Source organism: Mirounga leonina, unplaced genomic scaffold (assembly GCF_011800145.1).
Source record: "Mirounga leonina isolate KUSES-001 unplaced genomic scaffold, KU_Mleo_1.0 Mir_94, whole genome shotgun sequence".
In the NCBI taxonomy this organism is placed as follows: Eukaryota; Metazoa; Chordata; class Mammalia; order Carnivora; family Phocidae; genus Mirounga; species Mirounga leonina.
In genome coordinates this window covers 49,012,032-49,039,723 of record NW_023270855.1, presented here as the reverse complement: position 1 = coordinate 49,039,723, position 27,692 = coordinate 49,012,032, and the positions used below count along the sequence as shown (strand labels likewise).

Sequence of the window (27,692 nt, the reverse complement as noted above, 5' to 3'; positions counted from 1 at the left end):
ATTCTGAAGGTGGATATTATTTCTGCTGACAGCCTGGTTACTGGAAGCCAGATGAGGCCAATAAGGAGTCCTTGCACCTGCAATATCCATCAAAAACAAAGAGGAATTGTCCTTTCTAAGCTGGATCCTGCCTTTCTATGAGCTTCTTGTGGGTGAGGAGAGGGTGGAAATTATTTGTATGCCCTTGTCGGCGCACAGCAGAGTAGGTTCACAAAATGATTTGGTGCCTAGTGAGTGAGCGTGGGGCTCAGGAAAACAGTCTTGAAGGGTAAATTCCAGAATGTTCTGAGTCTGTAGGAATGTATGTGGACTCTGCCCCAAAAGACATCTGTTTGGACCCCGCACACCTTACCTAGTTGGGATGCAGCAATACAGAAGACACACCAACCCAGCCCACATTAGAGAAGCTGGAAATTGACAGGGCAAAGTAGCAAAACTTGGCTGAACTTTAGGGGTTCAACTGTGCGCCTCAGCGCTACACAGTTAGATGTCTCAGGTAAGTCAACTGGTAAGATTTTAACTTTTGGTTTCTAAGTGATTACTCCTCCTGTCCCCCTCAATGAGGGCAGGGAGTGAAGCCTGTCAGGACACAAAGGATCTCAACCCTATGACTGCCAACACAAAAAAGATCTGTGTTTTCAGAATAAATTTTTTTAAAATTTATTTATTTGACAGAGAGATAGCATAAGTAGGCAGAGCAGCAGGTAGAGGGAAAGGGAGAAGCAGGCTGAGCAGGGAGCCCGATGCGGGGCTCGATCCCAGGACCCTGGGATCATGACCTGAGCCGAAGTCAGTCGCTTAACCAACTGAGCCACCCAGGCGCCCCAAGATCTGTGTTTTGAAGCACAATTATAAAACACTTTCATGTTTTCATCTCTTTTGCCCACTAGGCCTGGTGAAAAAGATAGTGACTTTCTGAAGACCACAGCCACAGGTCCCCAAAAGTTGTAGCTTTAGAGGTTTCCGGAACTGAACCTGGATGACTAAGTGCTAAGCACTGACTCACCTTGCCCCACCCTGCTCCTCTGTGAATCAGTGATTTACCTTTGAGGACTTCTCACCACGTCTCTGATGGCCAGCCTCTAAGTTCCAGAGGGTTCCACAGTTGATGAAGGCTCAGGGGCAGGGTCTGGAATGAGAAAGGAAAGAAGGTGAGGGAGGGTGCCAGGTGCTACTTACCTTGTCCTGAAATCTTGAGAGTGTGCAGGAGGCTCTGTGTGTGTGTGTGTGTGTGTGTTGGCATCCAACTTCCCCAGCCTGCTCATGACAAATAATCAAAGGAGCAAAAGCATGGCATGACCCCAGACCAGCAGTGTCCAGTAAAGCATAACTGCCAACCACAAATGCAAGCCAGTTCTGTGATTTAAAAATTTTTTTTTTTTAAGATTTTATTTATTTATGTGAGAGATAGAGGGAGAGGGCACAGAGGGAGAGAGAGAAGCAGATGGGGCTCGATTCCAGGACCTCAAGATCATGACCTGAGCTCAAGGAAGATGCTTAACCGACTGAGCCACCCAGGTAACCTGATTTTAAATGTTCTAACAGGCATTTAAAAAAGTAAAAAGAAACAGGGGAACTTAATTGTAATAATCTGTGTTGATCCAATATATCTAAAATATTATCATTTCAACTTATAATTAACATAAAAGGTTATTAATGAGATTTTTTTTTACAGTCTCCTTTTCATAGGAAGTCTTTGAAATCGGTACGTGTTTTACATTTACAGCACATCTCAATTTGCACCAGCCACATTTCAAGGGCTCACTAGCCACCTCTGGCCAGTGATGACCATACTAGACAGCACAGGTAGACAAGTGTCCGCCCCCGGCCTACGGGGCGGGGCTTGCACCCCCCAGAATGGGGCCAGGACTCAGGTTGTAAGCTGGGGGCTTCCCCGAGGGCTTTTCGTCATTTCCCCTTTCTTTCCCTCCCATTCATGACAGATGAGGGTCCCCGCGCCGGAAGGCCTCTCCATCCAGGCTTCCCAGCACACGCCCCCAGCACCAAGCCCTTTCAGGTTGCTCCCCATTACCCAGGGGGCTGCCCACCTGGGAATTCACACAGTCGCGCCTCCCGCCATGCGGATGCTGCCCTCCCTGTCACTCAACTTTTTGCTTCCGCCCCCAGCTGTAAGGTAACCGTCGCTTCCCTTGGTTTCCACAGCGACGCCACCAAGGGGCGGGGAAGGGGCGCGCGGCTCCGAGGCCTCATTTTGATTGGTGGGTGGCCAAGCACTTTTCTGCGAGTCCCGTCTGGCCTGCGCTCCTCCCCCTCGGTGTGTTCCGCAAGCTGATTGGCCAGCCTCATGGCGAGAGCGGCTAGTCCTTGCTCAAGACCAGCCTCGCGGGGCGGGGTCGGAGGTGAGCGCCCCGCGCGCTGATTGGCTGTAGGGGCGCGCGCGGCAGGGAGGGGCGGGGCCGAAGCGGAAGCGAGGTTAGTCTCGCGCGGCCATCGCCAGCGCGTGAGGAGTTCTGTTCCTGGTCGCGCGCCCGTAGACAGCGGCAGGAGCGCAGTAGGGGCCGTTTGAGGGAACCATGAAGCATTATGAGGTAAGGAACGAGAAAACCCGCACTGAGCTGCCGCCGCAGACTCGTTCGTTTTTCTTCGCGGGACCACGGGACCCACCTTTCTGCTCCTGCGCCCCAAAGGGCGACCGGGACGCGCAGGCGCAGTGGGCGCGCGTTGTGCCCCGCGGCCACTCGTAAATTGCAATGAGCATGTGCAAAGAGTATTTATAATTCTGCAACCCAGGCTGTTTTGGGGTTGCCTTTTCTTGGGGTCTCTGCAGGGTCTGGGAAGCTGGCAGGTTCCTTGTAGCTCCCCCAGCGGGCTGGGACAGACTTGGCAGGGGAAGAACAAAGATACGGGACGCTTGCTCCCGATTCGTGGGTGTCTTGTACAAGCTTTCACGATGCCGACTCCTCAGGTTTAGGAAGGGGATTTGCAGTCAGCCTTCTTGCGCATGACCTTTGGACCCCTTTCCTCGACCGGGTTCCCCGAGAAGCTTAGGCGGTGAGGGAGGTGCAGTTCCAGGGCTGGCTCCCGCCGAGCAGCAAAGCTGATCTTGCTCTTTGATAATCTAAGAGATCATCTCAGTCAATTCCTCCGTGTCACCAGAGAGAAATCTCACGGGCACAGCCGTTCGAAGCCCAGGTCTTCTGACTCCTAACTTGGGCTCCTTTTCCCGTTAAAACGAAGTCTTCTGATGCGCCTAGCGAAAAGCTGATAATATAATATTAATAATTTAATTATTTGATCATTACTGACTTTTAAGTAACATTAAGTAATAAACTAATTTATTATTTAAACGCATAATAATAATTTAGCATGTGATTATTCTTGTGCTGTGAGATTCTGTTACTTTATTTTGTTGTCCTCATAGGCCTCTGAGATCGGAGGCTATTATTTCCATTTTTATAGATGAAGAGAGAGTCTCAGAGATGTCAGATGACTTGCCCAAAGGCCTCCAGATGATGAATGCAGAGCAGAGAGAGGAACTCAGGACTCCAGAGTCTTAGTTGCCAGCTCCTAGGCCATGCTGGTCCCCAAATGAAAACTAGCAGAGAGATCTTTTTTTCTCTCCTCAGTTTAAGAAACTGGCAAAATACACATAACATAAAATTTACCATCTAACCATTGTAAGTGTAAGTGTCCAGTTCAGTGGCATTAAGTACATTCACATTGTGCAACCATCACCACCATCCACCTCCAGAACTCTTTCCTTTTGATTTTGCAAAACTGAAACTTTGTACCAATTAAGCAGTAACTCCCTGTTCCCCATTCTGCTCAGCCTCTTGCAACGCCATACTGCTTTCTTTTTCTTTCTCTCTCTTTTTTTGAGTAGGTTCCACACTCAGCGTGGAGCCCAATGCAGGGCTTGAACTCATGACCCTGAGATCAAGACCTGAGCTGAGATCAGGAGTTGGAACCTTAACCGACTGAGCCACCCTGGCGTTCACACCAAACTGCTTTCTATCGCTATGAAGTTGACCACATTAGGTACCTCACATATAAGTGAAAGAGATTCCTTGTTTTTGTTTACAAGTTGAATACCACTACCTGTGTTTGTCTCTTTTATAATTATTATTTTTGATAATTTACCCAGAATCTTTGAAAGCTTTACCCCAGAAGTCCTCACTCATTTTTGACATAGTACCGGGGGTGAGGAGATAGGATCCAATCTCTGATGCCCCATTCAACTCTATGATTATAGAATAAAGTTCTTTTTTTTTTTTTAAAGATTTTATTTATTTATTTGACAGAGAGACACAGCGAGAGAGGGAACACAAGCAGGGGGAGTGGGAGAGGGAGAAGCAGGCTCCCCGCAGAGCAGGGAGCCCGATGTGGGGCTCGATCCCAGGACCCCGGGATCATGACCTGAGCCAAAGGCAGTCGCTTAAACAACTGAGCCACCCAGGCGCCCCTATAGAATAAAGTTCTAATCTAGTTTTCCCTCTCAAACCCTGTTACAATCCTGGGGGAAAAGCCACAGTACAAAAGATGCAGGATGGAAGATCCTTGTGGCATCTTGCAAAATGTAGTTTTAGCCATCTTACTTAGCAGTCAGGTAAAGTAGGCCTCTGAGGACCCTTGACATGAGCACTTTTCTTCCAGAAGCTGGGTACAGCGTGAGGCCCATGGTTTGGACTGGAGAACATGTTCTATCTTACTGAAGTCTTTTCCCTCCCAGAAGGAAGGGGGAGCTTCAAACCCACTGTTCAAAGTGACCTGGGAGGGGCACCTGGGTGATTCATTCGGTTGGGTGTCTGACTCTTGGTTTTGGCTCGGGTCATGATCTTGGGGTCTTGGGATAGGCCCCCCGCATCTGGCTCCGTGCTCAGCGTGGAGTCTGCTTGTCCCTCTCCCTTTGCTCCCCTCCACCCATGAGCATGCACGCGTGCTCCCTTACCTCTCTCATAAATAAATGAATAAATGTATAGAATCTTAAAAAAAAAAAATGTTTTAAACAAACAAAAACCCCAAAGTGACCTTGAAGGAAAAAAATTAGGTATTTTACTGTGTCGTCTATTATTCTTTGCTAACATTTGCCAAGTACTGTCTGAGGTGATAGCTACAGTTTCTGTGTGAGAGGAGCCCTTGTCTTGTGGCCCAGTTTCACAGCAAGCAGATTAGTTTTACTTCAAGTGTTTGTTGCAGATCTATAAAAATAGCAGGGATGCTTTCACTCACATTTAACAAAGTTTGAGTAAAGGTTTCAATGATCTACATCAAAGAATTTATTTCGGGGTTCCTGGGTGGCTCAGTCGTTAAGCGTCTGCCTTCGGCTCAGGTCATGATCCTGGGGTCCTGGGATCGAGCCCCTCATCGGGCTCCCTGCTCTGTGGGAAGCCTGCTTCTCCCTCTCCCACTCCCCCTGCTTGTGTTCCCTCTCTCGCTGTCTCTCTCTATTAAATAAATAAATAAAATCTTTAAAAAAAAAAAAAAGAATATATTTCTATTCAGGACTAAGTCCATCTTTTTTTTTTTTTTAAGATTTTATTTATTTATTTGAGACAGAGAGAATGAGAGACAGAGAACATGAGAGGGAGGAGGGTCAGAGGGAGAAGCAGACGCCCTGCTGAGCAGGGAGCCCGATGCGGGACTCGATCCAGGGACTCCAGGATCATGACCTGAGCTGAAGGCAGTCGCTTAACCAACTGAGCCACCCAGGCGCCCTAAGTCCATCTTTCCACCCCAAGTGACCCCCTGTCCACTGAGGGGATGGCCTTCCTCAAAAGACCTTTGTGGCTCTGAGAGAGACCTCGAGATTATGAAGTGCAGTTTACAAAGCGTAGAAGTGATGCTCAGAAAAGTGTGAATCGCGCCGAGTGTCATGCAGTGAGTTAGTGAGCGCTGATGTCTGATGTTATGGCAGGTAGGGTTCCAGCTGGAGGGGGGATTTGTTGCTGTTTCAATAACCGTTTACTGTCACTGCCAATTTCCCCTCTTTGATCCAGCAGGAAAAAGTATCCCTTCAGGCCTGAGATGAAGCAGATAGAACAAGTCACCCTTGGGCCCTGGCTGAAGTTGTCTCTTGGAAGGCCAGAGCAGACCTTGGGATTGTCTTGGGCTCAGAGCAGGGTTGATAAGGGAACTGCTTATCCTGCTTATCCCAGGCTACAGAATATATATTTTTTGTTGCTGTTTTTGCCATTGCAGATGAGAGTCAAAAGTAATGATTCCAGTGGTAACTGGAAAAACAGCTGCTGCATCTTGTAAATGAGCCTGTTAATTCCCCGGGAAGATCAGTGCCTCTCAGTCTCTTTGAGCCCAGATCACTGCCCACTTCCTTTAGCTGAGTACCTGGAGATGAGGAAGCCTCATCCTCTCGGGGTCCCTGCTGCCCTCATTTAGGATCTTCCACCCCCACAAAAAGGGTAGTTCTATTGGTGCTTATTTTGCAGATATCCTAGACCAACATAGTACTTGTCTGAGGCCAGTTTTGCTTCAGCTTCCTCCACAGGAATAAGTATGTGGAAGCTCTGGAAGTAGAGTTCTGGTCTAGGGGCAATTGTTTAGAGCCAGAAAACTGGGCAGGAAGGCAAAAATTAAGGAGAAAGGAGACCGACCTGTCATTGTGTCATAGGTGTGTGGGCTTTGGACAGGCTTGGGGTGGAATCCTAGCTCTGCCACTTAGTAAATAATTGTGTGACCAGGACAGCTTGAGCCTTTCTGTGGCTGCTCTTTGGGGGCAAGTGAACCTGTTTAGTTGGGAAAGCAAAGGCCAGTATTAAAGAACATTATGAAATTGCTGGAAATATATCATGAAAGGATATGCATAAAAGCGGAGGTGCTACATATAGCCCTGGTTCATTTATTTTTACTGTTGTGCACAATTCCAGTATATGAAAGAAAACCTAGTTTGATTACCCAGTCCTTTAATAAATCTCCAGACATCCTGTTGAGTGGAAAAAAGCGGGTTGCAAAAGATTCTATACATTTAAAAAGTACCAAAGGAGATTTATGTGTACTGCTCATGGATATGTATATAAGAAAAGGATAAATTGCAGTTAGAGGTCAGAAATGTGTGGGAATGCACAGGGGAACCATTGCTTGGGGAAAGAGGGAGTGGAGAGAGAGGGGGTGGGGAGGGCCTCAGCTATGTCTGTTTTATTGAAAAAAAAAAAAGGAATCTAATGTAAATATCTGTTAAATCTGGGAGGTGGGATCTTGGGTGTCTGCAATTTTTTGTACTTTTTTTCTTGTGAATTCCTTTGTCCTTTTGGAATAGGTGAGGCATAATTAGGGTTTTTCTGACTATTGAGCCTCTGTTTCTTTTTTTTTTTTTTTTAAGATTTTTATTTATTTATTCATGAGAGACAGAGAGAGAGAGAGGCAGAGGGAGAAGCAGGCTCCCAAGGAGCAGGGAGCCCGATGCGGGACTCGATCCTAGGACCTGGGATCATGACCTGAGCTGAAGGCAGTCGCTTAACGAATAAGCCACCCAGGCGCCCCCAATTTTTTTTTTAAGATTTTATTTATTTATTTGAGAGAGAGAATGAGAGCGAGAGAGCATGAGAGGGCAGAGGGTCAGAGGGAGAAGCAGACTCCCCGCTGAGCAGGGAGCCCGATGTGGGACTCGATCCCAGGACTCTGGGATCATGACCTGAGCCGAAGGCAGACGCTCAACCATCTGAGCCACACAGGCGTCCGAGCCTCTGTTTCAATATGTGGGTCTCTGAACTTTTGTACTTTAAATTTGGTGCCTGTTTGCAGAAAGGTGTTGTGTTCTGACACTGGCACTACTTGGTCTCTTCACTCTCACACCCCTCTGCGTGCTGCAACGAAAGAACAGGCCTTCCAAAAATGCCTTTGGGATTGATTTTGCATTTGCAGATAGGCTGGGATGCTGGTTGTGATCCCCTCTTGGGCTGGATAATCCTGCTGGATTAATAGCAGGAACAGGTTCACATTTATTGTGTCCATCCAAAAACCTGAGAGGTGGGTACTCTTTGTCCCCCCATTTGTGGATAAGGGACCCGAGACTCAGAAAAGTAGGGGAACTTGCCCAAGATCACGTCGTGGTAGAGACGGGATCCAGACCCAGGTCTGTCTGATTCCTCATCCATAGAAGAGGAATCAGGTGGGCACAAGTGTTACTTCTACTTTACACGTAAAGAAGCTGAGGCTAAGAGAAACAAATTAAGTTGCAGAAGGTCACAGAGTCAGGAAGCAGTGTAGCTGGGCTTCAACCTGGGTTTGCCTGTTTTGTTTCTGTCCCTGCTGATGCTTCCAGAGGCTGCTGGTGGCAGGGCTGGGCTGTTCCATTGTTCTAAGAACAGAACATCCCTGGAGGGAGGATGGGAGGGGCTCTGTGGGTCAGTGTGGACTGCTGGCAGAGGGTCTCCCTTGGCCCTAAAATTGGATGGACTTGCCCCCCGGAATTCTGGAGGTGAGAGCCTGATTGGGACTGGCAAGCCAGGAAAGCCGGTGGGGTTTAAAGACCTTTCTTGTGTTGGTGTGCCTCAGGCCAAGAGCCTGGGGTTGGGAGGGGTGGGAAGGGCGGGGCTTAGGCAGGGAGGTGGGGCTGAGGTGGGGAGGTGAGTGGGAGGATCTGAGTGGTGGAAGAGGTGGGCGTGGGTGAGCTCGGGGGTGGGACTCCCCTGAGCCACGCAGAGCCTCTTGAATAGCTGGTTCCTGAGGGGAGGTAAGCGGAGAGTTGACAGCCCTGAGTGGGGACCATGCTAGGAATCCCTGCACTTTCACTGGCAGGTTTGGCCAGAGACCTTGGGCTGGTTGGTTGAGTTCAGCCTCCGTCTTAACACCTTGCAGACGTTGCCAGTGGCAGCTGAGGATGTTTTAATACCCGAGGACAGCCAGAGCATCATCATCATCATCATCATCAAGCCACTACTAATGTAATACTTATTCTTAGTGCTTTTTATCTGTTAACTCACTTTATCCTCATAATAAGTCTATGGGTAGGGACTATTCTTATCTATGTTTGACAGATGGGGAAACTGGGCCACAAAAAAGTGAAGTGATGCGCCGTTGGTCCCATAGTGAGTGGCAGAGCCAGGGTTTTGCTAGACCAAAGTGGGCTTCACACTGGGTGGGCCCAGGTGCTTGTGCACTCAGGGAAGAATGAAGTATGTGGTCGTGAAGGACATGATCTTTGGTGGCCACCGTTTCTGCCCTTGGACAGGCACTTTACCTGCTTGATCTTCAGTGTTCTCACCTAAGAAGCCAGAATAAGGACACCTGTCTCGGAGGGCCACTGGGGGCTGTAAAGTGCCCAGCACACTTGGTGGCCCGCAGTCAAGATACAGAGCATTAGGTGGTTAAGGACAAATCATTGGACAGATGTTCGGTCAGTCAAGTTATCTGAGATGCTTTCTGCATGTGACCTCTTTTGAATGACTTCAAACTTGCCTGTGAACAAGGCCATGAGGCTTGATTCATTGAACATGCTGCTGGGGTTGGGTTCATGCTAAATAATATGCCCAGAAGATGGAGGAAGAAGCCCGTGATCAGTCTTGGTACACTGTCACACACATGGGAAGTCACATTTTGGGATGATCTACTCTTTCTCTATGGGAAGATCCCTGGCGAAATGCAAGCACAGTCAGAACCCACTTTTTGCCTTATTGTGACGAAGAGCCATCCCAAGAAGTGGGTAATTCAGGTGGGCCTGGTCATCTGATGTCAGTCGTACCCTACTCACTCGAGGCGGGCAGCTTCCCTTCTTGCCCCTCCCAGCCATGTTCCCCACCCCGCAGCAGCCAGAGGGTCTTCTCCCATGTAAGTGGGAAGATCTTAGCCCTTGTGGCTCAAAACCATCCCTTAGAGACTTGTCGTCCTCTGTCCCCTGCTGTCCTCATTCATCACGACACTTCTGGTTTTCATCTCAAACACCCGCAGCCACATTCCTGCCCTGAGCACATGCCAGTTCCTCAGCCAGAAATGCTCTTCCTCTGTTTTTGCCTGGTCCCTTCTTACTATTGAGAGCTCAGCTTCAAAGTCATGCAGAGAGGCCTTCCTGGACCATCCTACCTGGAGTATGACCCCTGCCCCCTCCCCCCAGCACCCCATTCCTCTCCTTCTGGCCCATCTCTGGCTGTGGTTACGCTTTCATTTGGGGACTTAACGGTCAGACTGTGAGCTCTGTGAGGGCAGGGACTCCTTGTGTCTCATTCCTGCAGCTTCCCCAGCATCTGGCCAGTGCCTCCTTGTTGAACGAATGATTGGAAGAATGAGTGCATCTTCTCCCTGTGGTCAGGCTCCCGGAGAGCAGAAGGGTGAGTGTGGGGCCGCTGCTGGGACCTGGCTGAGGACTGCATCTCATGTGTTGGGCTGAGCCAGTCCTTAGTGATCCTGATTGAGGGAAGCTGGTTTCTTGGTGGCCTGCTGGCCACGAGCCCCAGGTCCAGCCCAGCCATGGTCAGCCTGTTCTGCATCATCCTGCTCCTCCTCACACTTGGTCCCGCGGCAGGCTGCCAGCACTGCACCTGCCAGTGGCCTGCCCCGGCCTCATAGGATACTGGCAGCCTGTCCTGGTGCGAGCGTTCTCCTGTTTGGGGTTCCACTTGTCTGTTTCCGTCTGTCATTTACTCATTAGTTCATTTGTTCCAATGTATTTCTCTGTACCTGTCCTGCACCAGGAATACTGGGCTGAACTAACCACAGCCTCTGCCCTTAAGATGTTTTCATCTAAGCTGAGGCCTCAAGGAGAAGGTTTTTAGGGAAGGGATATGGGGCAGCAGGTGCCGAGGCCTGGAGGCCAGACTTTGTGGGTGTCCCATGTTGAGTGCTGAGGCCAATTGGGCAGAGACCTGTGGACTTTATCCTGAGAACTGTGGGCTTTATGAACTCCCTTTTCTGTTGATTTTGCCTGAGTTAAAGTTTTCAGAGGGCGGTTTATTTTTAAGTCCTTGAGGGGCCCTTGTGTTAGGTGTTTGTTACATAAATGCACAGAGTAGTTGTTCCTTATTACTGACTAGTGGGTGGTGAATGGTGTTTGGGGCTCCCCCCCCCCGCGCCTTCCAGTCCTGTGGTTAGTTAGAGATGGGCCACGAGCCTTTCCCAGCCCTCTGAGGGATAAAGGGCCTCTCAGTAGGTCACGGTGACTGGCAGGCTGGCACGGTCCTGTCCCTGCTCGAACCAGGCTCTTATGTAAGCAGCGTCCCCAGGCCATTCATTGGTCCTGTAGACTGCAGGGCCTGTGTCATTGGGTCTTTCCGAATTCTGTCTTATCTTTTTAAAGGGACCAGGGAGCACTGGCTGGGGCCATGCCTGTTTTGTGGCGGGGCCCATGGGAACGGTGCCTGTCCTTGGGGTGAGGGCGTATAGGCCGAGTTTGGGGGAGGGCGGTTTAGCACTGGCACTGGAGTGTCATGGAGCGTCAGGAAGCCCGTCAGAGCTTGAGGGGCTCACAGAGCTGGAGCCTCTGCTCTTCTTGTGGGGAGCAGCTATTTCCCAGGACTCCTTAGGAGTCTGACTCCGGTGGGGGTGGGGTGGGTTTGGGGGAACATATCTCTTGGTGGGGAGTGAGGGTGGTATCAGAATTCTTGGGGAGATATGTGTAGTCTGAGACAGTATGTCGTTGAATATTATTCACTGCAGAGACTAAAGTCTAACAAAATCTCCTGGCTGGGGGTGGGGATCCACCCACCATCTACTCCAGGACAGGGCTGCATTGAGCCACGCCACCCCTGTCCTAAATACCAGTGTTTCAGGAGAGGTGGCTTTGCCCTTCCCATCTGGGAATCCCGTCATTCAGGGCTCAGCTTGAATGTCACCTCCTCTGAGAGGTTCCCCTTGACCCATCCAGGCCACACTCACCACCCTGGCGCCTCTCCTGTTTTAGTTCTCTGCACATAGCACTTAGCACTTACTGACAGTTTGTGTATGTGAGACCCGTGCTGTCTGTAAGCCCGGGCCCCTGGCGGGGGCTTCAGTGCATACCTTGGAACAAGTGATGATGTGCATGTCTTTTAGAGCCCCTGGCCTACAGAGCAAGGCATAGGGCAGGCTCAGGCAGTTAGCCACATCGCTGATGCACTCCCCCCCACCCCCATCCCCACAGGCACTGCAGTCCAATGATGAGGAAGGACCCTTGCATGCTTGGGTGCACGGCTGCTCCTCGGGACTGGCAGATCTGGCTCTGAGCATGTGTGGCTAGCTTCACTGTGTCAGCGTGGGCTCCTGTCCTTGGGTCATGAAGCTGGTCACTGCTCATCTTTTGGCACTTTGGAGTTTGGCCCCCTTTTCCCCCCACTTTTGGCCCAGAGTTACCTGAACTCTGAGTTTTCATGTAAGGATAAGGTGGGGATCCCATGGGTAGTGCTAAGCCATGGATCAAGAGACCCAAAGAATGTTTCCTGCCAGGCCCTTCCAGGCACAGTCTGAGGAGTGGGCCTAGGGGCTGCACTCTCTGCCACGTTCTGGCTCGCCTGGGGTGTCAGTGGATGGTGCATGGAGGTGCAGTCATTGCCAGTCTCCCTGGCTGGGCCCCGGAACATGCACCCTGGAGAGAGAAGGCACAGGGAAGGACGTGCATACAGAACTCCTGGGTACATTCTCCCTTGCTTCATTTCACTCTCCACCAGAGTGGTGAGTGGAGCCAACAGAGGCCTGTGGGGCTCAGGGTGCTGCTCACAGGTAATGCTGCAGGTGTGAAGACAGCCAAGAGCATCTTCCTGGACCCCTCTCTTAACTGCGAGAGCCAGGCTTTTCCTCTTAATTCATCATTCCCTTTAAAGACGCAGGTAGGCCTGTTAAACATTCCAGAAACCCTGCACTTCTTTCCTGAAATCCTCTTAACTTGTTACTGCTCTCCCCCCTCCATCCCAGGATACACAGTTTTCCCCCTTGGTGTTCTCATGTTCCTTAAGTTGGACTGCATCTTATATATATACATCTCATATTTACATAGGTAGTCCATTCCTCCCCCCCCGCCACCATTGGCAAGTTGGTTTAAATCAGTGGTGTCTCAGGATCCAGGAATTAGAGTGTCTTTTTCCCCACTTGGCACCTCTGTGCCCTAGTCCAGGCTCCACTGAGATCTCTGGCCTGGGTTGTTTCTGAGACTCACTGCTGTGTCTGCTTCCACACTTGCCTTGGCAGCGGGAGGGATCTTTCTCAAAACCAGAGCAGGTTGCGGCCCTCCAGCAGCTTCCTGAAGTGCTTGTCTCTCCAGCCTTCTCCTCAGCTGCTCACCCTCAAGTCCATTCTGCTCCAGCCTCTGCGTGTTCCATAGCCCTGCCAAACTCTGTGCTGCCGTAGGGCCTTTGCACTTCCCACAGGGAGCCTCTTGCTGGTCCTCCCTTTGGCTTCATTCTGGCTGTGGCTCAAATTACACTTCCTTGGAGAAGCTTTCCCTGACCACCTCCTGTGGCGCTCTGGGCCCCCTGCCCTGCTTTCTTTTCTTCACAGCACCTGGTATATCCTGACCTCGGGTTAGGTGATAGATGATTTGCCCCTGTTCCCCTGAGCAGGTCCAGTCGGGGAGCATGGCCTCTCAGCTGTGCCCACCATTCTGTCCCAGCACCTGGAACGCTGCCCAGCACACTGCTGTCACACATAGATCTTTCCATTCATCAAGCCCAGCACCTAGCACGGGCCCAGCACATCGAGGGGCTCAGTAAGCGTTTCTGGAGAGAACGAATGGGAACTTCTCAGCTAGCAGAAAAGGCTTGTGGAGCTTCCAGAGACACCGCCCCTGCCCCCAACCTCTGCCTTAAGTGCTTTCTCAGAGATGGAGTGCTCTGTGGGGCTGTTAATGGGCATTTCCGACTTAATATCCAAACCTGAGTCCCAGATTTCCCCTCAAACCTGCATTTCCCCACTCCAGTTAATGGCACTTCCAGCCTTCTGACCACTCCACTCCTAGGCTGTTTGACTCTGCTTGTTCTCTCATCCCTGGCATCCCAAAGTCCGCAAATCCTATAGCTCAGCCATCAGAGGACTTCTGGAATGCAGCCACTTCTCATCAGCCCACCCCCTGCCATCATCAGGCCCAGGCCCGGGGTCGGCAAGCTTTATCTGTGAAGGGTCAGATGGTAAATATTTTGGACTTTGCAGGCCATACAGCCCTGTGACATCTTCTCAACTCAACCATTGTGAGAAAAGCAGCCGTAGATGATACATTAAGCAACGAGTGTGGCCATGTTCGATACAACTTTGTGGATACTAAAATTTGAGTTTCATGTAATTTCCACGTCATGAAATAGGCTTCTTCTGATTTTTCCAACCATTTAAAAATGTGAAGACCCCTTAGCTTGTACAAAAACCAGTGGTGGATCAGAGAATTGGCCTGTGGGCCATAGTTTGCCGACCCCTTGGTGTAAGGCAACTTTTATTTTGACAGAATTCTTATTGGGCTCCCTGCTTCCACTCTATTCCCCTGTAGTCCAGAAGGATTCTTTAAGTCAGATTGAATCCCTGTTCTGCCCAGAGCCCTCCAGGGTTCCCACCTCACTTGGAATAGAAGCCAAAGTCTTAACATGGCCTCTGAGACCGTGCACAACCTGTCACCTCCCCCCAGGGCCCTTCTTGCTCACTCCCTCCAGCCACACAGGCCTCTGCACTGTTGCTTGAACATACCAAGAATGCCGTACCTCAGGGCCTTTGCACAGGCCCTTTCTCTGCCCGGATGCTCTCCTCAGATTTCTCAGTAGCTCTTTCCTCCACTGCATTCAGGGCTTGTCTCAACATTTCCTCAGGAGGCCTTTCTTGACCACTTGCTATAAAACCACACACTCCCCCGTCCCCTTCCACTGCCTGTACCCTTTTCCCGCTCTGCTTTCCCTGTGGCACATGGCATCTTCTGTTATGTGTAACTTTATTTGATTGTCCTCCCACCCCCTGCTAAAATGTCACCTGCATATAGGCAAGGATTTCAGTCTCTTTCCACAACTGAATCCCCAGAGCCTTTAACAGTGCCTGGCATGTAGTGGGTGTTCAGTCAGTATTTATGCAGTGAATGAATGAGCCTCAGTTTCCCCAAAAGGGGATTAATAGTAAAAGAGATAATTTGTGTTGAGAATGTGTCTGGCACATGGTGAGCGTGCGGCAGGCATTAGCTGTTGGCTGTGTGTATAAGGCTAGCCATGGGGATCCCAGAGCGGGCTATTCTGGAAGAGCTTCTGGGTTGGACTAACCTGCCTGCCACACTGGGCCGGAAGTGCTGGACGCAGGTGGGGGGTCAGCCTGGATGAACTCCTCCTGCTGCTCAGTGTTTCCTGCCTCTTCCAGCTTCTTGGCCTGAGATGCAGAGACCAGACATGGTTACCAACCTCGACCTGGCCCGGCGGTGCGGGGGGTGCAGACCTGGGCCATCCCCTGAGTGTCTGGGGCCAGGGACAGTCAGTTCTAAGGAGCAAAAACAGATGGGGTCCTGCCCCTGGAGCTTGTAGCCAGGTGTTGTTGGGCTGGCGACTTGTGCTCCTGAGCCTCATCCTCCCTGTCTGTGAAATGCGTTAACAGTGCCAGTCTAACAGGGTCAGTGTGAGCTGGTGGTGACTGGGTGCTCGGTGTTCACAGCCCCCAGGGGGCAGGGCAAGGAAGGGGTGGGAAGCCACTACAGGAAATGGCTGAGGTCCCATTGGGAGGGCCTGGGCCGGCTGAGTCCCTCAGGGGAATGATGTTGGGCTTCTTCCAGAGGGCAGGGCCCATTTTAGGAAGGCAGCCTTGCTTGAGGGTCCCCGTCTGTCACCTGGGGGGTTTTGAAGCTGTGGGCACCGGCTCCCCCGTCAGAGACCGTGGGCCCCCTCCTAGGTTGCCCAGGCCAGGGCTCCTCAGCTGAGTCGCGTGAGCAGGCAGGGTTCTGGACCACCGGGCAGAACTTCTGCCACATGTGCCACGAGAATCATCTCTGTTATGTCTTCTTTCTTACGTTCCCACTGACCAGATGGAGAAGCTAAGGCTCAGGCAGGGAAGGCTGGTCTGACCCCGGCCTCAGCAGCACTAGTCTTGCTCAGTGTTGGGACCTGCTCCTGCCGGGGCACTGCTTTTCCACCTGTGGTGGCCTCAGCCCATGACAGGAAAACGTGCAGGAAGCGTTAAGATAGCTGCTGAGTCTGCGTGGGCCCCTCTGTGTGGTGTCAGGAGGTGACAGGCCTTTCACCCTTGGTCCCCTGAGTGTGCTGGGGCCACAGGAGGCTGAGGCCTGGGGAGGAGCAGGCTCAGCCCTTGGGCTCCCCTGCAGGGCACTCCTTGTGGAGGTGATGTATTCTGCAGAGTCTGGACCTTCCAAGACTAGTGTGCTGGAGTTGGAGTGTCAGCAGGGAGGGGTGTGCCTTCCAGATAATCAGATCCAGGGGCCCCTCCCTCCTTTTTTCCCTGTTAACATTTAACCCTGCTCTTCCGAGTGGCGGTGGTATTGCATCATGGTGGTGAGGGGGTGGGGGGCTTTGGGCCCAAGCTGGCAGGTTAGCACTGGCCCTGGCTATGTGCCTTGGGTGAGGGCTCCCTCGTTTCTGAGCTGCCTATCTGGGGTCACAGTCCTTAGCTTACAGACCCAGGTGAGGCTAGGTGGGTTATGCAGGTGAAGGTCTTAGCACAGTCCTTGGCGCAAGGTGGGCACCTGATAGATATTACTCGCAGAAGCACTTGCAAATGGCACAGACCCCAGCAGCTCTGCTCTCAGAGGGACAGTGCTCCCCGAGGCTGGGAGATGTGGCCTGTGCCCGCTCAGGGAGGTGCGTGGGCTGTGGGTGCGAGTGAGCAGCTGGCCAACAGTCCTGAGATCCAGAGTCCCTGCCATGTTTTTCAGTGTCCCCTTCAGGTGCGCCTTTGTGTGTTTGCAATGACCAACCTGGGCTCACACAAGCACCCAGAGAATGTTCTCCAGGATGCTGCTGGGCTGCATGGGGCTCTGCCAGGTTCTCTTGGCCCCCATCCCAGAGCCTAGGGACGTTGGCATTCACACACTGACTCCTCTTGTCTGGCCAGTGGGGGTGGGAGGTGGAACCTGGCTGGTTGAGGGCCTGGGAGTGGGTGGTCAGTGTCTCCCGGCCTTTCCCAGCCTTGGTGATGTTCTGTCCCCACTGTGGCACATCGGGGAGGCTGGGGCAACTGCCCCGGGCATCTCAGGAAATGGGGTCATGAGCCGAGGCCACTGGGGAAGGAGGTATTTCTGGCGGAGCAGGTGCGGCCGGTGCTGGCTTCTTGGCAGCTGAGCCCAAGGTCTTCTCAGCCACCCTGGCATGAGCAGTGTGACTTTGATATTTCTGGAAAGTGGAAGGGAAGAGGAGCGGCAAGTGCTGAGTCGCCGAGTCCAGGCAAATGGGCCCAAGCCTCTGCATCTGTGAAGTGGATGAGCCGGTTGGGTGCTTTGCTGCTCAAGGCCAGGCCTCCACCCTCTGGGTGCCGCAGCCCTTGGACCCTGAGTGGGGGCCTGTGGGGGCCACGAGTGCCTGGGCCAGTCAGCTAAAGGACCTGTCAGGGCCTTAGTGTCTTTGTCTAGAGTTCTAGGTTGCACTGAGCAGGGCTCGCACCCACAGCGGGCCTCTTGTGCCCCAGGCCCAGGAGAAGATGTTACCCACCAGGGCGCACGCTCCCTCACAGCCCCGGCCGCCCCACACAACGTGACCCAGTTGTAGGGCCCTTTCCTGGCAGGCAGACCTCTGTGGTAATGCTGCCTCGCACCATCTCTGCAGGGGCCTCTGCAGAGGGTGCGCTGGCTGGGAGTGCGGCCCCAGAGGCCTGTGTGTGGTGGGGGCTGGCCTTTCTTGAATACACAGGAGTGTGCACTGGGCTCAGGTGTTTACTGCGGCGTGACCTGGGTGTGCCCTCACCCTTTGGAACTCGGCTTCCTCATCTGAGGATGGAGCTAACAGCCCTGCTCCCTCGGCTGCTGTGCAGTTGGAAGGGGAGGATGAGGAGAGGGGTCTAGGAGGCTGCCGCAGCTCCAGGCCTGCTGTTCTCAATGCATACTCATTGGGCAGGGCCCATCTTAGGGTGCACAAAAGTTCCAGGTGTGTAAGTGGGAGCTGATGAGGGCGATCTGGAAGCCAAGCTGACCCTCAGGCCTGTGCCTGCCCCTTGTCCCAAGGGGCCCTGGGGTGTGCACTCTGCCCTGAGGCCACTGAGTTTTGTTCACAGATGGGAGGGGCCTGGCTGTGTTGGTAAAGATGGGGACACTGAGGCTTGAGAGGGGCTTGAGCTCCTGGCCTGGAGGCCTTGCAGGCACTGTTACCTGGGCCCTGGGTGCTCCTGTAGGAGCAGCACTTAGAACCTGGGCTTAGGTGGTGCCAGTCCTCCCGCTGCCCCTCCCTTCTGGGACTCAGGTCAGAAACTTCAGACCCCCCCCCGCCCACTTTTCACTCCTCCATGGACACCTCCCTGCTCCCGTCCCCACTATTGCCTCTGCCCTGGTCTCCCAATTCCCCAGGGGTGCCTGCGAGCACCCGGTCCCCTCCCTCCTCTACTCACAAACCCTCCCAGGCCCCCACCTCACTCAGGGTAAAACCCAGAGCCCTCCCTGTGGCCCACAAGGCCCTGCATGACCTGCCCCATGCCTTCATGACTTCGTGTCCTACTCTCCCTTGTCACCCTCTTCAGGCCACTTGGGCCTTCCTGCTTCTCAGCCGTGCTTAAGCACAGTCCAGCCACAGGGCCTTTGTACTTGGCGTTCCCTCTGCCTGGTGTGCATGCTCTGTTCCCTCACGTCGCACTGGCCTTTGCTCAGCTTCCCTTTTTTCAGGGAAGCCTTCCCTGACCACTCTGTGGAAAATGGTCTCCCCCCCGCCCCGGCCCCGGCTCCCCGCCTCCATTCCGTTTTTCTCCACAACTGTTGGTGACAAAACATGTCGCTGTTGTCTGTCCCCCCTCCCCCACAGCACACGCAGGCTGGGGTGCCATCCTGTGAAGGCAGGGGCTTGGTTTTGTTCACTGCAGTGCCAGAGATGTGGGAGGAAGGGAGGCAGGAATGGATGGAGGAAGGAATGAATGGATGTGGGGCAGTGGCTCCTGAGGCCTCTTGGCTGGTAGGTGGCAGAGCCCGATTAGTGCTCACTCTCTAGGTCCCATCCTGGTCCCATCCTGCCCTGGAGTTGCCTGCTTGGCAGTTGACAAGGCTGTCTTCCTGCAGGTGGGAGTGGAGTACACGGCCACAAGGGGGCGGTGGAGAGCAGGGCCGCCGGCACAGCCCGGCTGGGAACTGTAGTGGGGACAGCGCTGCAGCCCTGCCCCTCTCGCCCACACGTGTCTTGCCGTTGTTAGGGTTCGGGCGCACTGTCATCAGCTGGATGGAGCATCATCACCCCACCCCTCTGACCTTGGAGTCCTCTGGTTGGGCCCCTTCATGGCCGTGGTCAGGATCTGGGGAGAAAGGGCCTGGCACCCTGCGTATCTGCCGTACTATTTTGCAGGTATTGGTCGAGTAGTATTTATTCTTTACAGGATCACTTTTAGGTTGGGCATGTTCATGTACTTTTTTTTTGGTTGTTATTATCTCTGTAAATCTTACAGTAGTCCTGTGAGATGGCAGGTGGGGGCAGCCCATTTTATAGATGAGAAAATGGAGGCTCAGAGAGGTTGAGTAACTTGTCCAAGGCCACACAGCCAGGAAATAGGTGAGTCTTTTTGACCTCAGAGCCTGGGGAATGTGCACGTGGCCAAGAAGGCCCTTGAGCTTTCCTTGTGAGGAGGCCACTGGGCCTGTGGTAGTGCCTCTGAGGGCCCAGGCCTTGTAGAGCCTGTCACCATGGAGCCCCTTCTGTGTTGGGATTGCAGGTGAGGAAAGACAGCAGGCTTCCCCAGGAGCTGGAGGTGGCTTGGTCATTGACCCTTTCCCTTGGTGAGCAGTGGCCCAGAGCCTGGGAGGAGGGTCCAGCTGTCAGAATACTGGGTCCGCCAGGGTCACTGGAGCCAGGTGGGCATGTCTGTGGGCCTCACAGAGGCTTCTCTGGAGCTAGGTCCCGGCTCAGGATAGGGAGAGCTCCAGGCAGCAGCTTCCACCCTGCCGCTCTGGGGTTTGGCAAGGTGGGCACGGCCCCCTGGCATGTGGTGAAGGAGGAGCAGGGAAGGGCCTTGGCTCAGAGGGTAGTGGGGAGGGAGTTTTAGGTCCTGGCGCTAGACCCGGCCTCGGACGGGTACACGAGCTCGTAACCTAGGTCCTGGTGTGTGTGACCTTGGGCAAGCCCAGTTGCCTCATGTAGGTGTTTACTGAGTCCAGCTCCTTGCTGGGCTGTTCTGGGTGCTGGGAAATGATTGAGAACAGAACAGTCCTTGCCCTCAGGAGCTGGTATGTGGGAGTTGCTATTTTGAGTCAGGAAGGGCCTCACTTGAGAATTTGTCTGAAGGCCTAAGGACGTGGGGGAAGGAGCCCTGCAGGGTCTGGGGTGAGCGGTACAGGCAGTGGGAACAGCATGTGCAAAGGCCCTGAGCCTCTCCTGTAGTTGCATAACTGCTCTGCTTTCCCACTGCTCTGTGTTTCTCATCTGCTAGATGGGGTTCATCCCCGGAGCCTTGCTCTGGGCACCCGCACTGGCTCAGAACGGTGCTCAGAAAACGTCACCCTCGTTTCTACCAGTGCTATGTTGATCTGCAACATCTTTTATTTCCATGAATACAGGGAAGGCCATGGGCGCTGCTGCTCAGCAGTGGCTCTGGGTGCTCCCCTCCAGGCTGGGGAAGGTTGCAGCCTGGTCCCCACCCCTCTTCAGCGTGGGCTGCGGCCCCACCCTTTGTCCTGCCCCCTCCCCCCACCCCCCATGCCCTGACCTCGTGGCATGCCACGAGTTGCTGTTGGCTGGACCCTGGAATCTCAGGCGCCCGGGTGAGAATTTGTCCCAGGCTAGTGGAGCTGTCATCGCAGAGCCACTCTCGGGTCCCAGGCCAGCGCGTCTGCCCTGTCCTTGTCCTCTGTGTCCATTGTGCCCGAGGCTGCGGTGCCACACCCCCTGCTTGTGGTCAGTGCTGGGACCTCAGGCTCAGGCTCAGGTGACCCTCCTCACCCATCCATCGAATAGAACACTCCTCCCAGCCCTTCCCCTGCCTCCAGCTCCCTTAGGAGGGCTGACCTCTCCTCCTTTCCCCTGCCTGTCTTCTCCCAGGGATGAGGTCTGGGCCTGCTGCCTACCCTTGTGTGCCTAGGAACCCTGCCTGAGGGCTGTACTCGGCAGCTGCCTGCACCCCCTGACCTGGTCTAGGCCTGCCGTGGGTCCCCATCCCAGGCTGGCATCAGGCAGGCTTAGCAGGCCTGTGTGTGTGTGTGTGTGTGCGCGCGCGCGCGCGTGTGTGTGTGTGTGTGTGAGAGAGAGAGAGAGAGAGAGAGAGAGGGAGGGAGAAGCACAGGGGTGCGGGAGGCATGCTCAGCACAGAGCAGGGGGTGGAGTGGCAGTGCTGTGGGGAGGGGTGCGGTGCATGGGTAAGCTCTGGGACTGGAGCCTGGGAAGCACAGGACCAGGTCCCCTATGTTTAGGCCCTCTGTGTAAAGGGGTGGATGGGTGTGAGGAACTCTTGCTGCTCCCTGCCCTGGGACCTGTTTTTTGGTGGGTAATTGGGGCCTGCATGTTAGCCCCCCCTAAAAATAATTGATTGAGGTGACATTCACATAAAATTAACCATTTAAAAATGAATAGTTTAGCAGCATCAAATACATTCATACTGTCGTCTGTCCCCCTGCAGCCACCACCTCGATTTAGTTCCAGAATATTTCCATCATCCCTAAAAGATACCAGGTTCCCGTTAGGCAGTGTTCTTCACTCCCCCCCTTCCCAGCCCGTGGCAACACAGTTATCTGTCTCCTTGCATCTGCTGATTCTGGACGTTTTACATAAATATATGACTCTGTGTCTGCCTTCTTTTCCTTAGCATAACTTTTTTTTCTTCTTCTTGCCACTTAGCATAACTTTTATTTCACTTTTTATTTTGAAATAATTATAGACGTACGGGGAATTGCAGAAATAGTACAGAGAGGTCCTGGGTCCCACATCCCCCTCACACCTCAGGGCCTTTCAGACCTCTTTCCGGGTGAAGGCTGCTGGGTCCTGGGATTTGGGGGCAGGAAAGTGGCCCTGAGCTGAGGCAACCCCCACCCCAGTGGGTTGGGCCCCTGGGTGCCGCCGCAAGGGCCAGGCTTACCTCTGGGAGGGCGCAGGCTCTTGTCCTCCGGCCTGGGACCGGCTCAGGCGCGTCTGTGGCTGCGGCTGCTGGGAGTGTGCCCCCCTCTCCCGGCCACCCCTCCTGCCACCCAGCTTCCTCTCCCGGCAGCCAGTCGGGGCCCCCGACTCTCCCCGGGACCCTGGTCTGGTGCCCAGGTTGGGGGAGAGGGGTAGGATTTCAGCCCTCCCCCAGCAGCTGGCCAGGAGGGAGAGGGGCTGGTTGTATTTTAAGCTATTGAGTGGTTCAGCAGGAACTCAGAGGCCTCCTCTCCCAGGAGGCTCGGTGCTGTCTTCCTGCCCCACACGGGCTCCAAAGGCATGTGGGCACTGCCCCCCCCGGGACCCAGGAACTATTAATATACTGTAGCCATGGGGCAGGCCCTGTGCCTGCCCACGGCTCTGCTATTCTAGCCCTTTCTGGCACCTTCTGCATGTGCCCCTTCCCTCTCCCACAGGTCCCCTCGGTGGGGCCTGGCACTCGGGGCAGTAGGACTGGTTTCCTTTTCCTGGCCCTTCTGTTTGGCTTTGTCATCTGTGTGGCTCAGAGGGGCTTCGTAATGTGTCCCCCAAGGCCACACAGCTGGGCAGAGCCTGCAGTCGGCAGTGCACACACTCCGCCCAGTGCAGCATCAGTAGGTGGCACAGGCCAGGGCTGGGTGTTGGGCCCTCTCCTGTCCATGGTGTGGGGCGGGCATAGCGTACATGGGCCAACAGGCTCACATGCTGCCTGCCACCAGGGGGGCCGGGGTCTGCACCCAGGCCGGTGCCCTTCCCGCCGGGTCTCCTCATGCCCAGCCTCATGGCCCCAGGTTTTGGGGCAGTGTCAGGCACCGTGCTGATGCTTCACTCGCATTGTCTCATGACCCTTATAGCCCCTGGAGCTACACGCCTACCTACCTGCCCCCCAGCTGAGGCTCAGAGAGAAGTGAGGGGCTGGTCACCCAGGGACTGAATGGCAGGGCCAGACTCAGTCCCGTCTGCTGCCCACTGCGCTCCTGTCACTGGGGGATGTGTGAGGGGAGCCCTTTCCTTCTGGGGGTGCTGGCTGCGGTGGGCCCCTCCGCCTGGGCTGTGGGTAGGTGGCTGTACCCTCAGAGAGCCCTGGCTCGGGCCCTGCCCTGGGTTTCTGGTCCTTCTCCTTTCCCCATGCTGCCTCTGACCGAGGCTCTACCAGGGGTGGGAAGGATTCTCAGCACCTGCTGGCAGTGGCTGACTTGAGGTCAGACCAAGCCCTGCCTGCCATGGCCCCATGTCTAAGAACATCTGTGCCAAGCGCCCCAGGGGAGCACTTGGGCCTTTTGGGATCAGCTGGCCACTGCTGGGCCTCCCTCCAGCTCCAGCAGTTCCTGTGTCCCTGCTCCTCCTGGTGCCTTCTCAGACCTGCTTGGGATGGGTGGGCCAGATCCCCCTGAGGGCTCTCTCCCCCCAGCTCTGCCCCACTGCTCTGCTACTGTCTGGCCACTGTCCGGGGGCTCAAGCAGAGCAGTGGGGTGGGGGTGGCCAGGCTGTGTGCTCTGGGCTTTGCGGGGGTCAGGGCCTAGGCAAGGGTGCTATGTTGGGCTGATGCCGTGGGAAGACTGCCCCGAAGGTGGCCTTGAACAAGGCCTGGGTGGACCTAGTGAGAAATGAGTGGAGAGGGAGGTCAGGGAGGCAGGGGCTGAGGGCTCATCAGTCCAGGCTGGGGATGCTAGCTGGAAACTTCTTGGTTTCCTGACCCTTTCCACACTTAGAGAGAGGCTCTCTGCACCAATAACTCCGGAATCTGTCACCTCCCTGGGAACATAAATGCACAAGGAAAATAATCCGCAGCGTCTCTTATAGCTCAGAAGGGGAAATGGATGATCTATCTCTCGGATTCTCAAAATAGCTGGGATTTCTCCCAAGCCCAGTGAACTCTGCGGGCCAGAGCTGGGCGCCGGGGCTTGGGCTGCCCGCGGGCCGCTCACCCTCCACCTGTGGCCGACCCCACCCTACACTGGGCCGGGGTGCCTCCATGCCTGCCTCAGGGGATCTTCTTGCCCCCTGGGCTGTTTGGGGGCTGTGTCCACTCGAAAGTCTCCCTTTCAGGAGGACCCAGCCCCCGGGGGTTGCCCCCAGGAGGTGTGTGGCACGGCTCCTGGGGGGCTCAGTCTGGGGCAGTTTTATATTTAGCTGGGCCATGGCTGCGGGGCACTCGGGTTACATCTGCACAGAAGGCAGCCGTGCCAGGGCAGGCGCGGGCTCCTTTCCAGCACCGCGGCAGAATTTGATCACGCCGGCCCGGCCCAGAGCTGCTTCGCGTGGGGAGGTCCGCGGCGGGGGCTGACGGCCGGCAGCTGGGGCCGCTGGCTGCAGCGGGCAGAACAGGGCAGCATGGACCTGAACATGAGCATGGTGGCCCGAGAGGCCAGCCAGGGCCTCGGCCCCGGCCCCAGCCTCGGCCTCAATGGCCTTCCCGGGATCGCACCCGCCAAAGCGACCAAAAAACCTAAAAAGGCTGTTCTCTTCTTTGAGGTGGAGATTCTGGATGCGAAGACGCGGGAGAAGCTCTGCTTCCTGGACAAGGTAGGACCCTGGCGCCAGCTGTACTGGGCCAAGGGCATGGGGCCCGGGTCCCTGTTCCTTCCTGGGGCTTCTGGTTCAGAGGAGATGGGAGCTGTCCAGCTGGACCCTTTGTGTCCCTCCATCCTGTGTCCTGACTCCCCACCTACCCCTCAGCGTACGAGGGATACTTTCCCCAGGCCTGTCGCTGCCAGCTTGGGGTGGAGTGGGCACCGATGGCCCTTGGGTGTGGCCAGGAGCTGGCCCCCTGGTGGGAGGAGGCGAAGCAGCCTCCGTGGACCCTGCAGGGCTTTGGGGCCTGGGAAGAAGGTGGGAGTCTGAGACCTGCCCCCTGCCAAGGCCCGGCATGGGGGAAGGGGCTCCTGTCCCAGGGAGTTCTGGCCCCAAGAGGGCCGTCACTGTGAGGGGAGCTGCGGGTGGGGTGAGGAGGAGAGGCAGAGAAGCAGGCCCAGCTTCCTGTGCTCAAACCGTCTCCCAGCAGGCCAGGGGTGTCCTGGCTGCTTTTGGTAAAACCGGGCCCTCAGGCCTATGGCGCTCCCCACTCTGGCAGGGCCCTTGCTGCTCCTTTCGGCCATGTACGCGGGGAGCCTGAACTCCAGCCTTCCCCCTCCCGTAGCAGCTGCCCAGTCCCCCAGTCCATCCCCCCTTACCAGGAGGGGTCCTAATCATGCCCCACCCTGCCCTGACTTCTTTGCGGCTTGTGCTTCCCCCAGGTGGAGCCCCATGCCACCATTGCCGAGATCAAGAACCTCTTCACCAAGACCCGTAAGTCCAGGGCCCATTTGCGCTGCTGTCCGTGACCCCTCTGGGCAGGGGCCTCTGGGTGGGACCTGGTCCTGCACTTCTCTCTCCCCAGGTCCTGCAGAGGTGCCCCCAGTGTGGCCCAGGCTTCTCTTGGCTTGCCTGGGGCAGGTGTCCCTGCGTGGCCATTGGTAGGAACGCCCTTGCTGGGCTTTCGGAAGGACAACATCCTGCCTCTGCCTGGGCCGTTCCTGGCTCTGTCCTGGAGGCACGGGCCTCAGAGGCCTCGCCTCATCCCGGGGGGCTCTGTTGTGCTGTGTGCTGTGACACCCTGTTCTCCCCACAGATCCACAGTGGTACCCTGCCCGCCAGTCCCTTCGCCTGGACCCCAGTGAGTACAGCTGTCTGCTTGGCCACCCTTAGGCTCCTGGGTGGCGGTGGGCAAAGGTCTGGGCAGCCCTGAGCCCCGGCCTGTCTCTGCAGAGGGCAAGTCCCTGAAGGATGAGGATGTTCTGCAGAAGCTGCCCGTGGGCACCACGGCCACATTCTACTTCCGGGACCTGGGGGCCCAGATCAGCTGGGTGACGGTGAGTCCCAGCCCTATCCGTGGCCTCCTTTCCCATCAGCCACATTGGGGTGACCCACCTGCTCCCTGTACCCCTAGGTCTTCCTGACTGAGTACGCAGGGCCCCTCTTCATCTACCTGCTCTTCTACTTCCGGGTGCCCTTCATTTATGGCCACAAATACGACTTCACGTCCAGCCGGCACACGGTGGTGCAGTGAGTGGGGCCAGGTGGAAGGGGGCGGTGCGGGGAGGGGGGAAGGCCTGCTGGGCCCGCCCCAGCTGAGCTGGCTCCCCCTCCCAGCCTCGCCTGCATCTGCCACTCATTCCACTACGTCAAGCGTCTGCTGGAGACGCTCTTCGTGCACCGCTTCTCCCACGGCACCATGCCCTTGCGCAACATCTTCAAGGTGAGCGCCTGGGTTCTCCCAGCCCCACCCACCGGGATCGTCCAGTTCCCTGTGCATCCCCAGTCCCACCCTCTGCGGGGCCAGGCCTCATCCGAGCCCTGCTTGCTTTCAGAACTGCACCTACTACTGGGGCTTTGCCGCGTGGATGGCCTATTACATCAACCACCCTCTGTATACGCCCCCCAGTAAGTGGCCTTGGACCTGCCCCGCCCCACCCTGTGAGCCTTCCACCCCACCAGGCTCTCCCCTCATAGGCCTCCCCTCTCTGCTTCCTCTTCAGCCTACGGAGCTCAGCAGGTTAAACTGGCGCTCGCCATCTTCGTGGTAAACAGGCTGGGAGGAGGGGAATAGGGCGGGGAGCTGGGGGGGGGGGGCGGGGACTCTGGGCTGACCCTGCTGCTCTGACAGATCTGCCAGCTTGGCAACTTCTCCATCCACATGGCCCTGCGGGACCTGCGGCCAGCTGGTGAGTGGCCTGCCCCAGGCAGGGAGTGGTGGTGGGCAGGCTGGGCAGACTGGGCGAGGGGGTCTCACTTGTCCCTCCTGGCCTACCTGCCAGGGTCCAAGACCAGGAAGATCCCATACCCCACCAAGAACCCCTTCACCTGGCTCTTCCTGCTGGTGTCCTGCCCCAACTATACCTACGAGGTGAGGGTCTGCTCTGCTTCCTCCTCTCCCTCCAGGGGCTGGGGTCCCACATGCCAGCCCCTACTAGGGGTGCCTGGCTCAGCAGTGGGAGTATTTGGAGATGGAAGGGCTGGCCTTACTGGGAGTTGGGAGGTGGGTAAGGCCAGGCTTGCAGCTCGAGGGGGCTGGGGGGCAGCCACATCATGCACCCCTGTTCACTCAAGGCCTCTCTGGCATTGGAGTTTGGTTCCTACCCCCTCGCTCTGAAAGGGTTGGGGGGCGAGTTGGTCCTTGGGGGTGGCAGGCCTCTGGAGAACAGCAGGCACTGCCCACCCTCACCCCCGACTGTTCTTCCCCACAGGTGGGGTCTTGGATTGGCTTTGCCATCATGACACAGTGTCTCCCAGGTGAGCCCGCTGTCCCTCCCTCTGTGGGTCCCAGCCCACCTGGGCTGTGCAGCTTCTCCCTGACACCCCTGCTCTGCCCCACAGTGGCCCTCTTCTCCCTGGTGGGCTTCACTCAGATGACCATCTGGGCCAAGGGCAAGCACCGTAGCTACCTGAAGGAGTTCCGAGACTACCCCCCACTGCGCATGCCCATCATCCCCTTCCTGCTCTGAGCTGCTGCCCACCTCCCAGGGTCTGCCGAGCCAGGCTCTCATCCCTCTGCCCCAGCGTCATTCTGGGGGAGGAGCGGGGACTACCACTCTCCAGCTCTTGGAATAAAACCTGCTTGTCCCTGCCAAACTCGGACTCAGGCTT

At 55.3% G+C, this 27,692-nt stretch overlaps 1 protein-coding gene and 1 long non-coding RNA gene across 4 annotated transcripts; one reads left to right on the top strand and one right to left on the bottom strand.

Annotated features, from left to right (window-relative positions):
• Positions 1-787: 787 nt before the first annotated feature.
• On the bottom strand, positions 788-22,370 carry LOC118005926. Of its 2 annotated transcripts, none has more exons than XR_004677902.1 (3): positions 22,030-22,370; positions 15,102-15,204; positions 788-1,129 (listed from the first exon to the last, which is right to left on the bottom strand). It is a non-coding gene; the product is annotated as an uncharacterized LOC118005926 (long non-coding RNA). The 2 variants fall into 2 exon arrangements; XR_004677901.1 differs by lacking the exon at positions 788-1,129 and adding an exon at positions 3,137-3,222.
• TECR (trans-2,3-enoyl-CoA reductase) lies at positions 2,395-27,677 on the top strand. Of its 2 annotated transcripts, XM_034998319.1 has the most exons (13): positions 2,395-2,549; positions 24,543-24,593; positions 25,304-25,355; positions 25,678-25,722; positions 25,815-25,918; positions 25,996-26,111; positions 26,199-26,304; positions 26,417-26,489; positions 26,585-26,628; positions 26,713-26,770; positions 26,864-26,952; positions 27,293-27,338; positions 27,423-27,677. In XM_034998319.1, the coding sequence occupies exons 1-13, from the start codon at positions 2,535-2,537 to the stop codon at positions 27,548-27,550; spliced, it is 927 nt and encodes a 308-aa protein (XP_034854210.1). In that variant the 5' UTR covers positions 2,395-2,534; the 3' UTR covers positions 27,551-27,677. The 2 variants fall into 2 exon arrangements, with proteins under 2 accessions (XP_034854210.1, XP_034854209.1); XM_034998318.1 differs by lacking the exon at positions 2,395-2,549 and having other exon boundaries at positions 24,304-24,593.
• Positions 27,678-27,692: the final 15 nt, after the last annotated feature.

What these genes read in the sequence shown, in the direction of transcription:
- TECR (XM_034998318.1), top strand. Translation starts at nt 24,402, where the DNA reads ATGGACCTGAACATGAGCATGGTGGCCCGAGAGGCCAGCCAGGGCCTC. An exon ending in AGCTCTGCTTCCTGGACAAG is followed by an intron (nt 24,594 to 25,303) that starts GTAGGACCCTGG and finishes TGCTTCCCCCAG; the next exon opens with GTGGAGCCCCATGCCACCAT. An exon ending in GCGGGACCTGCGGCCAGCTG is followed by an intron (nt 26,771 to 26,863) that starts GTGAGTGGCCTG and finishes CCTACCTGCCAG; the next exon opens with GGTCCAAGACCAGGAAGATC.